Raw genomic sequence first — 16,153 nt, 5'->3', positions numbered from 1 at the left:
GTATACAAGTTAGTGCTTAGTAATGACTTGCAAGTAGCTTTTATTGCATTTTGGGATCTGTATATGATATACTGCTATGGAATATTGGGAAAGATGCACTAAGCTGTCATTCTGCTCTGTCTGAAACCAGCTGCCACACTGAGGTCTAAGTCTTCTAGTAATGATTGCAGTGTTAACCCCTTAACCGCCACGGGGGCCACCAGTGCACTGTTCTGCTCACGGCTGGCAGTGAATAGGCTAACCAACAACTGTTTTTTCCTTGCAGAATCTGGAGCCAGCCCCACTCAACCCAAACGTAGGAAGTCCAAGTAGATATTGTTTTTCTTTTTGTGTGTGTGGTTTTTTTTTAATACACGTCTGCTGACAGATGTATATGTTCGTGAGCTGTGGTATATCTCTATTTTTTTATCAACTGGAGGTTAATATGCTTGTACAATACTCATTGTTTTTATTATTTCCTGCTCCTGTGTGGGGAAACTGTTTTTGTTTTTTTAAATGAATCTAGTTGTTAAACTACCTACCCTCCCTCTGGCTTGTAAAGCCCTTTTCTTCTGAAGCAGAGCGGAGTAGGTCCGTGATTATACTACAAAAAAAGAAAAATGACACAACCGTTGTTGCTATTATCAGATAAGTGTGTCCTACTCCATTGTAGTGTACGTTCATTGTAAGGAAATGAGGCACATAAAGACTCAGGGGGATCGGTATAGGATCCTGCGGTTGAGATCTCGGCGGTCAGAAGACCAACGCCGGGAACCCAACAGCCAGAATCCCGACAGTGAGTGAAGCGCGCCTGCTCGCCACGCTTCGGGCCCGATGGCACCCTTCAGACGCCACACTATTTTATATTACCCCTCGGGCGGTGGCGTGTTCCACCACCCGAGTGGGAATACCGGGCTTGGGTCGGGATTCCGTCCGCCGGCATTTCCTCGGCTTTCGGGATTCCGGCATGTGTATCCTGACCGTCGGGATCTCGACAGCCGGTAATTTAACCGCATACCGAATCAGGATGTTTTTCCTTTACACGTGTCGGCAGTAACACATATTGGGCTTGTAATGCTCCATGCACAAGTCATTCTAAGGACATAAGCACAGATTCACAGCTTATTCATGTATCATTGTATCTTACACAAGCAGTTATGTTTTGCTTCTCATAGAAGAGATGTAATGCATTCTTTATGTCAGTTATATTCTAAGGTGTGTTTTTTTATGTCATGGTGCAAACAGCAATGAGGTGTGATAATCCATAGCACGCTATCAAATACAAGCTATCAGCAGCCTTGTGTAAGTAGACTGATGAAAGCTATTATCTGATTTGTTGCTGTGGGGTACAGCACATCAGTCCTACATGCACAGGGTTAATATTAAGTCCCATTGTATGATCTATAAGGGCACATAAGATAAGTAAGGATCATTCATCACCACAAGACTCCTCAAGCTCACAAGGATAATCAAATTTGCATGCACTCACATATGGGCTGTACATCAGATGGAGAAGAAAAAAATAAGCACAGTATGAAATCTCCCATTTTGTATGTATATATATTATATATTAGATAACTGGATCCATTCTGCACCTTATTTGGGGGGCAGCCCAAAGTGAGTCCCAAACATAGTTTCTGATTTCATAGCTCCATCACCAAATAAAACATTTGTACATACATTGACAGGTAAAAGCTGATGTGAATAGATACATTATTTGTCAATGCTCCCATTGCATCAACACAATGGAGACAGACCCTTTGTGGTCCTGAACAGGTTGTGTGATAATTCAGTTTATCACATCCCTGGGAACTAGTGACATCACTGAGGCATACTGTAAGAGATATGCCACTGGTTCTGTTTGCTACATTTTCTGCATGGAGGCAATAAATACATTTTTAGATACTTATTATAGTTTAGATACTAGAGAATGCACACATAATTATGAAGACAGTTAATGATCTACTTCATTTATACCGTAAGATAAAAGAAAAAATGTTTGGATCCACCACCCCATCCCCTTTGGGTTTCTACCAGATCTATTGAATAACTCAAACACCTCCTATTTTGTGTTGTTAAAGTACTGTATTTATATAGCAGAATGTAATAAGGTGTCAGCTAGGAGACTGTAATGATGTAAATAATTTTAACAATCATATGGTTAATTTGTTGTAGAATTGGACCAGTGGAAACAATGTTTGTAACAAATATGTGGATGTTTTAAAATTAAATGGTTTCTTTTCTTACAAAAGCAGAATAATTTTTTTTTTTTTTTCTAAATATACGTGCTTAATTAATATCTATAACCTGGTATGACATCTTTTATCCAAGCTCCAAAAACAAGTAACGAATGAGAGTATAAGTTCTGTTGATGACTTAATATTGGCAGACATGATCATCCAGTCCATCATATAATCACTATGTGACAGTGTACACCAGTATATACCAGTACAAATAAACAGCACATGTTGTACATAATACGTTAAGACACAAGAATCAAAATATATACACCAAGCACATGCAAAAATAAAAAATAAAAGAAGGAAGAACATGGAAACACAATTCAGCAATACTTAATCAGCTAAAGCAGAGGTTCTCAAATGCGGTCCTTAAGACACCCCAGCAATCCAGGTTTTAAGTATATCCATAGCTCAGCACAGATGGTTAAATCAAATTGAGCTACTAATTATGTCACCTGTGGCCAAGCATGGATATACTTAAAATCTGGACCATTGGGGTGTCTAGAGGACTGTGTTTGAGAACATCTGAGCTAAAGGATCAACCTCTGGAGATTCAATCAGTAAATACTGGGTAATAGCATAATGGGTCCGGAGTAATGTTGTTATTAGAGGCGCCCTTACCTTCCATTATAAATGAATGCCAAGAGAACCACTTCAGAAGAGGGGGACAAGGAGTATGAAAAGTAGGCTATGCCCAAGCATGTAACGATCGACTGTAGGCACTGCAAGGGGATACCATTGAAGCAGGGCTAAAGCCGGATCAGGAATAAGCAATATTCAGCATGTCTTTGAAGAGGTTAAACACTTCTACCCTAAAGGGACGTACAACCAGACAATGGCAGAAAATGTGTAGAATTGAGCCTTCCTGTTGACATAAACGCCAGAATAGTTTAGAACATGAGGGCCAAAATTTATGTAGTTTGGTAATTGTCATATAAAGTCTGTGAAGAAGTCTTCCATGCATTTCAGTATGATTAGTACATGGTAACATGCAGAAATAGAGATTTATTGATTCCCATTGTTTAGGAGCAAAGTTGTGCTAGAGGATTTGTCCAAGGGGCCAGAATGAGATATACAGACATTCCAATAGGCTATGGACCCTCGCGAGGATGTAGACTGAATGTGGCTCGGGGAGGGGGGGGGGTTAGGGCACATAAGGTAGTTGGAGTCGTTTAAGTCTAGAGTCGCCGTAGTTGGACACTGAGAACAGCCAGCAGAAGGTCTCAGCCCAAATTTAGTACATAAGTCAGAGAAGGGAAGAAAAGTAGAGGGGAAAAACATGTCTGCTAAACCGATGGCACCCCTGTGGGACCAATAGGAAACGTGGAGATAGGGCAATATTAAGTCCAAGGCTTTAAGGGTGATAATTATAGTAGGCAGAGTAAAATTAAAAAAGGGAAGGAAGTCTGGCATCCTTAACTTTTAGGACATATCTAACGGCCTTGGGCAGAAGTGGATAGTGTATTCAAAGCCGACTGGGAGACCAGAGGCAGTCCAATAGAGGGAAAACTGATGAAAGAGCACATTCCAGTTCAACCCAGGGCTTCGAGCAAGGAGGTAGGTACCAGTCACTAAGTTGGAAAAGCAGGGCCGCTTTATGGTAGTGTAGTAGAAGATTCAGCCCCCAGACGGTTGGAGCAAGTCATTCATCTGAAGGCCAAACAGGGGAGTCTTAACGCTTCCACACATAGGAAAGCATCACCTTTTTCATAGAGCCTAGTAGGTTACAGTGGATAGTATATGGAATGGCTCGGCACAGGTACATGGTTCAACCACAAGACCTTTTAATTCATCCAGGCAGCAGCCAGGGTAGACAATTGGGCTAGTAAGGGGATGTAATTAACATTGAAAACCTTCTTAATACAGGCGGACTGTGAATACCTGATATGTCATGGAGGATACCTTCCAAATGAAGGGAAAATGTCTCTTGAGGGAATGAGAGGCAGAAGGGGAAACATTAATGTTCAGGGCTTCCTTCTTGGTGTTAAGTATATAATATGAGGCTTCACTATATCACTCAAGGATAGATTGGAGGGTTAATAATGCTGCCTCGAGGTTGGAAATAAAAGAAAATCATGTGCAGAGAGACAGTTTGTAGTTGGTATCATGTATCAGAATACTGGAAAAATCTGGGAAAGATGGAGTGTTTGAGCTATGTGTTCGATGGCCAATAAGAAAATTAAAGAGGGCAATGGATAGCCCTGTATGGTTCCATTAGTAATTGAAAAAGGAGAGGAAAGAAAACCATTGCTAAAGAAACGTTACCGATGGACCAGTAGTTGGGGCAGAAATGTGATTTAAAATAACACCATGAAAGCCGAATTTAGAAAGAACCTGCTGCCCCAGTGTCAAGCAAAAGGAGCCGTAATTCAGCCTGTGTGCTCGATGCCTATTCTACCAAGTTTAGAACCCTGCGTGTATTGTACAGGGTCTGATATCCAAGAACAAAACCCACCTGGTCTGGATGAATTAAGTGGGAGAGCAAGGGATTAAGATGATTGTCAATGTAAATTTTCACATCTCAATTAAGAGGAACGATAGGCCTATAATTACCACAGTTGGTAGGGTCCTTACCTGCTTTAGGGATAGTAGTAATTTGTACTTCTACCATTTTGGCCGGGAAAGAACCCACAGTGGAGGCTTCATTATACAGTTGCAAAAGGAGCCGGCATAAGACCTCACCGAATGTGGACTAGAAGGAGTTTGCAAAACCATCTGGGCCAGGTGCTTTCTTTGTAGGTAACTGGGCAATCACTGCCTGAATCTCTTCCAACGACCAGGGGGCATTCAGGGCTCCCCAAAAAATCACTAATCAATGCAGGGAGGGGAAGTGTCTCGAGGAAAGAGGCTATAGATCCCACAGATGGTTGGGGGTAGAAGGGTCATCCTTCAAGTTGGCCTTACCCTTACTGGCATACTTGCATTCAGGATTCCAGCATTTTAACTGATGTCTAGATTCCGGCGCAGGTCTTCTGACTACCGACTTCCTGTATGTTGGGATGCCAACTACATCCCCTAATGGCGATGAGCACCTTTCTGAATAGAGGTTCCTCTGAGAACTGACATCAGGGCGCACCAGTAGGTGTAGATAGTGCTACCAGTAGGGAAGTTAGTTTATACCTTCGATAAAGTCACGTGGAACGTGACGAAACGCGTCAGGACCCCGACTCTTTACACACCTTGCCTTTGGTAATTATCAGGTGCAACTTGAACAGACTCAGCTCTAACACCATCTGATCACCGTACTATTGCAGGCAGCCGTTTTTTTTCCATACTGCTCCGGCCAGCGACAGTCATCCGGCAGCGATCACAATTTCCTCTCCGCTGCATAGCGTCGTGGGCACCGCAGGACACTTAGCAGAGGACGCCCGGCTTGTTAACCAGCCTACCAGAGAGGTAAAATACCTGCACATTCAACCAAATTGGTGACTTTGAGCTGCTAACTATTTGGAACTGCACCCTCTGCACCTTATTTATTCTCATCTCAGCTAATATTAGTAATCTGTGAAGTACGGACATTGACAACTTATTCCATCACAGCCGTTATTCAGCATAAGTCTTAATAATTTTAGGAATAACCTGAAATTATTTAGGTGTGTTTATTGATTTTATTATGTTCTTTATATTATAAAACATTATCAATTAAATGTTACATTTGCATACGTTGGCTCTGTCTTTTTGATTTACTCCTGATATACAGCGCAGCCGTTTTCTTTTTCCAAGTTAGTTTGTGTATAGGTGACTCAGAAAATTAGAATATTGTGCAAAAGTTCATTTATTTCAGTAGTTCAACTTAAAAGGTGAAACTAATATATCATATGGACTCATTACATGCAAAGTGAGATATTTCAAGCCTTTATTTGTTAGAATTTTGATGATTGTGGTTTACAGCTTAAGAAAACACCAAATCCAAAATCCCAGAAAATTAGAATATTACATAAAATCAATAAAAAAAATAATTTTAAATACAGAAATGTTGGCCCTCTTAAAAGTATAATCATGTACTCATTACTTGGTTTGGGCCCTTTTTGCATGAATTACTGCCTCAATGCGGCGTGGCATGGATTCTATCAGCCTGTGGCACTGCTGAGGTGTTATGGAAGACCAGGATGCTTCAATAGCGGCCTTCAGCTCTTCTGCATTGTTCGGTCTCATGTCTCTCATCTTTCTCTTGGCAATGACCCATAGATTCTCTATGGGGTTCAGGTTAGACGAGTTTGCTGACCAATGCAGCACAGTAATCCCACGGTCATTGAAAAAGGTTTTGGTACTTTTGGCAGTGTGACAGGTGCCAAGTCCTGCTGGAAAATGAAGTCAGCATCTCCATAAAGCTTGTCTGCTGAAGGAAGCATGAAGTGCTCTAAAATGTTCTGGTAGACTGCTGCGTAGACTCTGGACTTAATAAAGCACAGTGGACCAACACCAGCAGATGACATGGCTCCCCAAATCAACACAGACTGTCGAAACTTCACACTGGTCTTCAAGCATCTCCATTCTTCCTCCGTACTCTGGGACCTGAGTTTCCAAATGAGAACCCTTGGTTAGCCCAGGTAAGATGCTTCTGACGTTGTTTGTTGTTCAGGAGCGGCTTGACAAGAGGAATATGACATTTGAAGCCCATGTCCAGGATCCGTCTGTGTGTGGTGGCTCTTGATGCACCAACTCCAGCCTCAGTCCATTCCTTGTGAAGCTCCCCCACACTTCTGAATGGACTTTTCCTGACAATCCTCTCCAGGCTGTGGTCATCCCTGCTGCTTGTGCACCTTTTTCTTCCACACTTTTCCCTTCCACTTTCTATTAATGTGCTTTGATACACTTTGAGAACACTTTGAGCACTTTGAGAACATCCAACTTCTTTTGCAATTTCCTTTCTGAGGCTTTCCCTACTTGTGGACGGTGTCAATTATGGTTTTCTGCCCAACTGTCAGGTCAGCAGTCTTCCCCATGATTGTGAATTGTACTGAACCAGACTGAGAGGCCATTTAAAGCAGGGATGGGGAACCTTTTTTTCTACCAAGGGCCATTTGGATATTTCTAAAATCCTTCGGGGGCCATACAAAAATTAACAACTTAAAAATTAGCCTGCCCCAAGTCAGTAGTTATGCCCCCAGTAGATATACCCCCAGTCAGTTGTTATGCCCCAGTAGATATGCCCCGAGTCAGTTGTTATGCCCCATTAAATATGCCCCCTAGTAACGCCGCTTACACACACACATTAAAAGAAAAAAAAATACTCACCAGCCCTGCTCCTGCTTCCGGACCGCTACCCTCCGCCTGGCCGCCCGCTCCTCGGAACTATGGGAGAGCAGTCATGACGTCTCTCCCATAACGCTGCACAGCCGCACACGTACACTGCCTGAGCCGGAAGCCGGAGCTTAGGAATGAGCTCCTGCCTCCGGCTGCTGCTGAGGGGAAGGAGCCGGGAGCCTGCTGGTAACAAAATATCAGCGGACGCCCGGCATCTCCCAAGGTTAGGTGAGCCTGGCTGGGCCGGATCAAGTGTCTTTGAAGGCTTTATACGGCCTGCTGGCCTGCGGTTCCCCACCCCTGATTTAAAGGCTCAGGAACCCTTTGCAGGTGGTTTGGATTAATTAGCTGATTAGTGTGTGACACTTTGAGCCTACAATTTTGAACCTTTTCACAATATTCTAATTTTCTGAGATTTTGGATTTGGGGTTTTCTTAAGCTGTAAACTGCAACCATCACAACTATAACATATAAAAGCTTGAAATATCTCACTTTGCATGTAATGAGTCTATATAATACATAAGTTTCACCTTTTAAGTTGAATTACTGAAATAAATGAACTTTTGCACGATATTATAATTTTCTGGGTTTCACCTGTATATAGAGAGAGAGTCGCAAGAGCCTGTATTGTCTCTGGGTTAGTCAACTGGTATTCAGGAAGACTCCAAGGTCAAGATGGGTGAAATTGGTGCCCCGTATCCCAGGTCCACAAAACGGACATGATCAGACCAAGTTATAGGGAGAATTCTGACCCATCTGGAACATTGGAGCACCCACTTGTCCAGTAGGACCAAATCAATCCTGGAATAACCATCATGGACCTGTAAGAAAAAAAAGTGTAATCTCTCTCAACGACAAGTGGGTACGCCAAGCATCATACAAGCCACATTCCGCTAACAGTTTTTCTCTAACGTCCTAGTGGATGCTGGGGACTTCGTAAGGACCATGGGGAATAGACGGGCTCCGCAGGAGACATGGGCACTTTAAGAAAGAATTTAGATTCTGGTGTGCTCTGGCTCCTCCCTCTATGTCCCTCCTCCAGACCTCAGTTTGAGACTGTGCCCGGACGAGCTGGGTGCTGTTCAGTGAGCTCTCCTGAGCTTTCTGTGAGAAAGTATTTTGTTAGGTTTTTTTATTTTCAGGGAGCTCTGCTGGCAACAGACTCCCTGCATCATGGGACTGAGGGGAGAGAAGCAGCCCTACTCTCTTAAGTTAGGTCCTGCTTCTTAGGCTACTGGACACCATTAGCTCCAGAGGGATCGTACGCAGGATCTCACCCTCGCTGTCCGTTCCCGGAGCCGCGCCGCCGTCCCCCTCGCAGAGCCGGAAGTCAGAAGCCGGGTGAGTATGAGAAGCAAGAAGACTTCGAAATCGGCGGCAGAAGACTCCGTTCTTCACATGAGGTAACGCACAGCACTGCAGCTGTGCGCCATTGCTCCCACACACCTCACATACTCCGGTCACTGTAAGGGTGCAGGGGGGGGGGGGCGCCCTGGGCAGCATATGGACCTCTTTTGACAAAAGTACACATATATACAGTTGGTCACTGTATATATGTATGAGCCCCCGCCAAGAAAATGCATATTTGAGCGGGATAGAAGCCCACCGTCGAGGGGGCGGGGCTTCTCCCTCAGCACTCACCAGCGCCATTTTTTCTCCACAGCTCCGCTGAGAGGAAGCTCCCCAGGCTCTCCCCTGCAGATTCACGGTAGAAGAGGGCAAAAAGAGAGGGGGGGGGCACATAAATTAGGCGCAAAAACATAATATACAGCAGCTACTGGGTTAACATTAAGTTACTGTGTTATTCCTGGGATATATAGCGCTGGGGTGTGTGCTGGCATACTCTCCCTGTCTCTCCAAAGGGCCTTGTGGGGGAACTGTCTTCAAAAAGGGCATTCCGTGTGTGAGTGGTGTGTCGGTACGCTTGTGTCGACATGTCTGATGAGGAAGGCTATGTGGAAGCAGAGCGGGAGCAAATGAATGTGGTGTCTCTGCCGACGGCACCGACACCTGATTGGTTGGATATGTGGAAGGTTTTAAATGATAGTGTGAATTCCTTACATAAAAGGTTAGAAAAAGCTGAAGCCTTAGGACAGTCATGGTCCCTGCCCATGCCTGATCCTATGTCGCAGAGGCCGTCAGGGTCTCAGAAGCGCCCACTATACCAAATTGTTGACACAGATACCGACATGGATTCTGACTCCAGTGTCGATTACGATGATGCAAAGTTACAGCCAAAATTGGCTAAATCCATCCGTTATATGATTATAGCAATTAAGGATGTGTTGCACATCACAGAGGAAACCCCAGTCCCTGACGGGAGGGTTCATATGTATGGGGAAAAGAAACCACAGGTAACCTTTCCTCCCTCACATGAGCTAAATGAGTTATGTGAAAAGGCTTGGGAATCTCCAGATAAAAAACTGCAGATTTCCAAAAGGATTCTTATGGCGTATCCTTTCCCGCCAACGGACAGGTTACGCTGGGAATCCTCCCCTAGGGTGGACAAGGCTTTAACACGCTTGTCCAAGAAGGTAGCCCTGCCGTCACAGGATACGGCTACCCTCAAAGATGCTGCGGATAGAAAGCAGGAGGGTACCCTGAAGTCCATTTATACACATTCAGGTACCTTACTGAGGCCGGCAATCGCGTCGACCTGGGTGTGTAGTGCTGTAGCAGCATGGACGGATACCCTATCTGAGGAACTTGATACCTTAGACAAGGATACTATTTTAATGACCCTGGGGCATATTAAGGACGCTGTCCTATATATGAGAGATGCTCAAAGAGACATTAGTCTGCTGTGTTCTAGAATCAATGCTATGTCTATTTCTGCCAGAAGGGTCCTGTGGACTCGGCAATGGACATGTGATGCCGACTCAAAAAGGCATATGGAGGTTTTCTCTAACGTCCTAAGTGGATGCTGGGGACTCCGTAAGGACCATGGGGAATAGCGGCTCCGCAGGAGACTGGGCACATCTAAAGAAAGCTTTAGGACTATCTGGTGTGGACTGGCTCCTCCCCCTATGACCCCCCTCCAAGCCTCAGTTAGATCTCTGTGCCCGAACGAGAAGGGTGCACACTAGGGGCTCTCCTGAGCTTCTTAGTGAAAGTTTTAGATTAGGTTTTTTATTTTCAGTGAGACCTGCTGGCAACAGGCTCACTGCATCGAGGGACTAAGGGGAGAAGAAGCGAACTCACCTGCGTGCAGAGTGGATTGGGCTTCTTAGGCTACTGGACATTAGCTCCAGAGGGACGATCACAGGCCCAGGTTGGATGGGTCCCAGAGCCGCGCCGCCGGCCCCCTTACAGAGCCAGAAGGCAGAAAAGGTCCGGAAAATCGGCGGCAGAAGACGTCCTGTCTTCAACAAGGTAGCGCACAGCACTGCAGCTGTGCGCCATTGCTCTCAGCACACTTCGGTCACTGAGGGTGCAGGGCGCTGGGGGGGGCGCCCTGAGACGCAATAAAAACACCTTGGATGGCAAAAAAATGCATCACATATAGCTCCTGGGCTATATGGATGCATTTAACCCCTGCCAGAATCCATAAAAAAGCAGGAGAAAAGTCCGCGAAAAAGGGGCGGAGCCTATCTCCTCAGCACACTGGCGCCATTTTCCCTCACAGCTCCGTTGGAGGGAAGCTCCCTGTCTCTCCCCTGCAGTCACTACACTACAGAAAGGGTTAAAAAAAAGAGAGGGGGGCACTAATTAGGCGCAGTATTAACTATACAGCAGCTATAAGGGGAAAAACACTTATATAAGGTTATCCCTGTATATATATAGCGCTCTGGTGTGTGCTGGCAAACTCTCCCTCTGTCTCCCCAAAGGGCTAGTGGGGTCCTGTCCTCTATCAGAGCATTCCCTGTGTGTGTGCTGTATGTCGGTACTTTTGTGTCGACATGTATGAGGAGAAAAATGATGTGGAGACGGAGCAGATTGCCTGTAATAGTGATGTCACCCCCTAGGGGGTCGACACCTGAGTGGATGAACTGTTGGAAGGAATTACGTGACAGTGTCAGCTCTGTATAAAAGACAGTGGTTGACATGAGACAGCCAGCTACTCAGCTTGTGCCTGTCCAGACGTCTCATAGGCCGTCAGGGGCTCTAAAGCGCCCGTTACCTCAGATGGCAGATATAGACGCCGACACGGATACTGACTCCAGTGTCGACGGTGAAGAGACGAATGTGACTTCCAGTAGGGCCACACGTTACATGATTGAGGCAATGAAAAATGTTTTACACATTTCTGATAATACGAGTACCACCAAAAAAAGGGGTATTATGTTCGGTGAGGAAAAACTACCTGTAGTTTTCCTGAATCTGAGAAATTAAATGAGGTGTGTGATGATGCGTGGGTTTCCCCCGATAACAACGGATAATTTCTAAAATGTTATTGGCATTATATCCTTTCCCGCCAGAGGTTAGGGTGCGTTGGGAAACACCCCCTAGGGGGGATAAAGCGCTCACACGCTTGTAAGGGCTCTACCTTCGCCTGAGATGGCCGCCCTTAAGGATCCTGCTGATAGAAAGCAGGAGGGTATCCTAAAAGGTATTTACACACATACTGGTGTTATACTGCGACCAGCAATCGCCTCAGCCTGGATGTGCAGTGCTGGGTTGGCGTGGTCGGATTCCCTGACTGAAAATATTGATACCCTAGATAGGGACAGTATATTTTTGCCTATAGAGCATTTAAAAGATGCATTTTTATATATGCGTGATGCACAGCGGAATATTTGCCGACTGGCATCAAGTCTAAGCGCGTTGTCCATTTCTACCAGTAGAGGGTTATGGACACGTCAGTGGTCAGGTGATGCGTATTCCAAACGGCATTTGGAAGTATTGCTTTATTAAGGGAGGAGTTATTTGGGGTCGGTCTTTCAGACCTGGTGGCCACGGCAACAGCTGGGAATTCCACGTTTGTACCCCAGGTCGCCTCTCAACATGAGAAGACGCCGTATTATCAGGCGCAGTCTTTTCGTGGACAAGCGGGCAAAAGGTTCCTCATTTCTGCCCCGTGACAGAGGGAGAGGAAAAAGGCTGCAGAAATCAGCCAGTTCCCAGGAACAGAAACCCTCTCCCGCCTCTGCCAAGCCCTCAGTATACGCTGGGGCTTTACAAGCAGAATCAGGCGCGGTGGGGGGCCCGTCTCAATGAATTTCAGCGCGCAGTGGGCTCACTCGCAAGTAGACCCCTGGATCCTTCAGGTGATATCTCAGGGGTACAAATTAGAATTCGAGACGTCTCCCCCTCGCCGTTTCCTAAAGTCGGCTTTACCGATGTCTCCTTCTGACAGGGAGACAGTTTTGGAAGCCATTCACAAGCTGTATTCCCAGCAGGTGATAATCAAGATACCCCTCCTGCAACAGGGAACGGGGTATTATTCCACACTGTTGTGGTACCGAAGCCGGACGGCTCGGTGAGACCGATTCTAAATCTAAAATCTTTGAACACTTACGTACAGAGGTTCAAATTCAAGATTGAGTCACTCAGAGCAGTGATTGCGAACCTGGAAGAAGGGGACTACATGATGTCTCGGGACATCAAGGATGCTTACCTTCATGTCAAAATTTACCCTTCTCACCAAGGGTACCTCAGGTTTATGGTACAGAACTGTCACTATCAGTTCAGACGCTGCCGTATGGAACACGGCACCCCGGGTCTTTACCAAGGTAATGGCCGAAATTATGATATTCCTTCGAAGGAAGTGAATTTTAGTTATCCCTTCCTTGGACAATTCCCTGATAAGGGTAAGATCCAGGGAACAGTTGGAGGTCGGTGTAGCACTATCTCAGGTAGTGTTGCGGCAGCACGATTGGATTCTCAATATTCCAAAATCGCACCTGGTTCCGACGACGTGTCTTCTGTTCCTAGGGATGATCCTGGACACAGTCCAGAAAAAGGTGTTTCTCCCGGAGGAGAAAGCCAGGGAGTTATCCGAGCTAGTCAGGAACCTCCTAAAACCGAGCCAAGTCTCAGTGCATCAATGCACAAGGGTTCTGGGTAAAATGGTGGCTTCCTACGAAGCAATCCCATTCGGCAGATTTCACGCAAGAACTTTCCAGTGAGACCTGCTGGACAAATGGTCCGGATCGCATCTTCAGATGCATCAGCGGATAACCCTGTCACCAAGGACAAGGGTGTCCCTCCTGTGGTGGTTGCAGAGTGCTCATCTTCTAGAGGGCCGCAGATTAGGCATTCAGGACTGGGTCCTGGTGACCACGGATGCCAGCTTGCGAGGCTGGGGAGCAGTCACACAGGGAAGGAATATCCAGGGCTTATGGTCAAGCCTGGAGACATCACTTCACATAAATATCCTGAAGCTAAGGGACATTTACAATGCTCTAAGCTTAGCAAGACCTCTGCTTCAAGGTCAGCCGGTGTTGATCCAGTCGGACAACATCACGGCAGTCACCCACGTAAACAGACAGGGTGGCACAAGAAGCATGAGGGCAATGGCAGAAGCTGCAAGGATTCTTCGCTGGGCGGAAAATCATGTGATAGCACTGTCAGCAGTATTCATTCTGGGAGTGGACAACTGGGAAGCAAACTTCCTCAGCACGACCTCCACCCGGGAGAGTGGGGACTTCACCCAGAAGTCTTCCACATGATTAAAAACTCGACGGGTATTGCGCCAGGTCCAGGGACCCTCAGGCAATAAGCTGTAGACGCTCTGGTAACACCGTGGGTGTACCAGTCAGGGTATGTGTTCCCTCCTCTGCCTCTCATACCCAAGGTACTGAGATTGATAAGATGGAGAGGAGTAAGCACTATATTCGTGGTTCCGGATTGGCCAAGAAGGACTTGGTAACCGGAACTTCAAGAGATGCTCACGGAGGATCCGTGGCCTCTACCTCTAAGGAGGGACCTGCTCCAGCAAGGACCCTGTCTGTTCCAAGACTTACCGCGGCTGCGTTTGACGGCATGGCGGTTGAACGCCGGATCCTGAAGGAAAAAAGGCATTCCGGATGAAGTCATCCCTATCCTGATCAAAGCCAGGAAGGATGTAACCGCAAAAACATTATCACCGCAATTGGCGAAAATATGTTGCGTGGTGCGAGGCCAGTAAGGCCCGACGGAGGAAATTCAACTGGGTCGATTCCTACATTTCCTGCAAACAGGAGTGTCTATGGGCCTGAAATTGGGGTCCATTAAGGTTCAAATTTCGGCCCTGTCAATTTTCTTCCAAAAAGAACTAGCTTCAGTCCCTGAAGTTCAGACGTTTGTAAAAGGGGTACTGCATATACAGCCTCCTTTTGTGCCTCCAGTGGCACTTTGGGATCTCAATGTAGTTTTGGGTTCCAAAAGTCACATTGGTTTGAACCACTTAAATCTGTGGAGTTAAAATATCTCACATGGAAAGTGGTCATGCTGTTGGCCCTGGCCTGGGCCAGGCGCGTGTCAGAATTGGCGGCTTTATCCTGAAAAAGCCCTTATCTGATTTTCCATTCGGACAGGGCGGAATTGAGGACTCGTCCTCAGTTTCTCCCCAAGGTGGTTTCAGCGTCTCACCTGAACCAACCTATTGGTGGTGCCTGCGGCTACTAGGGACTTGGAGGCCTCCAAGTTGCTAGACGTTGTCAGTGCCCTGAAAATATATGTTTCCAGGACGGCTGGAGTCAGGAAATCTGACTCGCTGTTTATCCTGTGTGCACCCAACAAGCTGGGTGCTCCTGCTTCTAAGCAGACTATTGCTCATTGGATTTGTAGTACAATTCAGCTTGCACATTCTGTGGCAGGCCTGCCACAGCAAAAAATCTGTAAATGCCCACTCCACAAGGAAGGTGGGCTCATCTTGGGCGGCTGCCAGAGGGGTCTCGGCTTTACAACTTTGCCGAGCAGCTACTTGGTCAGGAGCAAATACGTTTGTAAAATTCTACAAAATTGATATCCTGGCTGAGGAGGACCTGGAGTTCTCTCATTTGGTGCTGCAGAGTCATCCGCACTCTCCCGCCCGTTTGGGAGCTTTGGTATAATCCCCATGGTCCTTACGGAGTCCCCAGCATCCACTTAGGACGTTAGAGAAAATAAGAATTTACTTACCGATAATTCTATTTCTCATAGTCCGTAGTGGATGCTGGGCGCCCATCCCAAGTGCGGATTGTCTGCAATACTTGTACATAGTTATTGTTACAAAAATCGGGTTATTATTGTTGTGAGCCATCTTTCAGAGGCTCCTCTGTTATCATGCTGTTAACTGGGTTCAGATCACAGGTTATACGGTGTGATTGGTGTGGCTGGTATGAGTCTTACCCGGGATTCAAAATCCTTCCTTATTGTGTACGCTCGTCCGGGCACAGTATCCTAACTGAGGCTTGGAGGGGGGTCATAGGGGGAGGAGCCAGTGCACACCAGATAGTCCTAAAGCTTTCTTTAGATGTGCCCAGTCTCCTGCGGAGCCGCTATTCCCCATGGTCCTTGCGGAGTCCCCAGCATCCACTACGGACTATGAGAAATAGAATTATCGGTAAGTAAATTCTTATTTTACCTTACAAGGGTGAGGAATTGTTTGGGGAGGGTCTCTCGGACCTGGTCTCCACAGCTACTGCTGGAAAGTCAAATTTTTTGCCATATATTTCCTCACAGCCTAAGAAAGCACCGTATTATCAAATGCAGTCCTTTCGATCTCAGAAAAACAAGAATGTTTGAGGTGTGTCCTTTCTTGGCAGGGGCAGAGGAAAGAAGCT

The 16,153-nt window shown here is 46.1% G+C and overlaps 1 protein-coding gene across 3 annotated transcripts in view; it reads left to right on the top strand.

Annotated features, from left to right (window-relative positions):
• Nucleotides 1-2,230, top strand: part of NCOA6 (nuclear receptor coactivator 6) — a 181,204-nt gene extending 178,974 nt beyond the window's left edge. For all 3 annotated transcript variants that reach the window (XM_063960241.1, XM_063960243.1, XM_063960242.1), the window contains one exon: nucleotides 266-2,230. In XM_063960241.1, the coding sequence (XP_063816311.1) occupies nucleotides 266-312 (47 nt within the window). In that variant the 3' untranslated portion in view covers nucleotides 313-2,230. The remainder of the gene's footprint in view (nucleotides 1-265) is intronic.
• Nucleotides 2,231-16,153: the final 13,923 nt, after the last annotated feature.

Source organism: Pseudophryne corroboree, chromosome 3, assembly GCF_028390025.1.
Source record: "Pseudophryne corroboree isolate aPseCor3 chromosome 3, aPseCor3.hap2, whole genome shotgun sequence".
Classification (NCBI taxonomy): domain Eukaryota; kingdom Metazoa; phylum Chordata; class Amphibia; order Anura; family Myobatrachidae; genus Pseudophryne; species Pseudophryne corroboree.
Note: the sequence above shows the minus strand (reverse complement) of the source record. Positions and strands in the feature narration are given on the sequence as shown.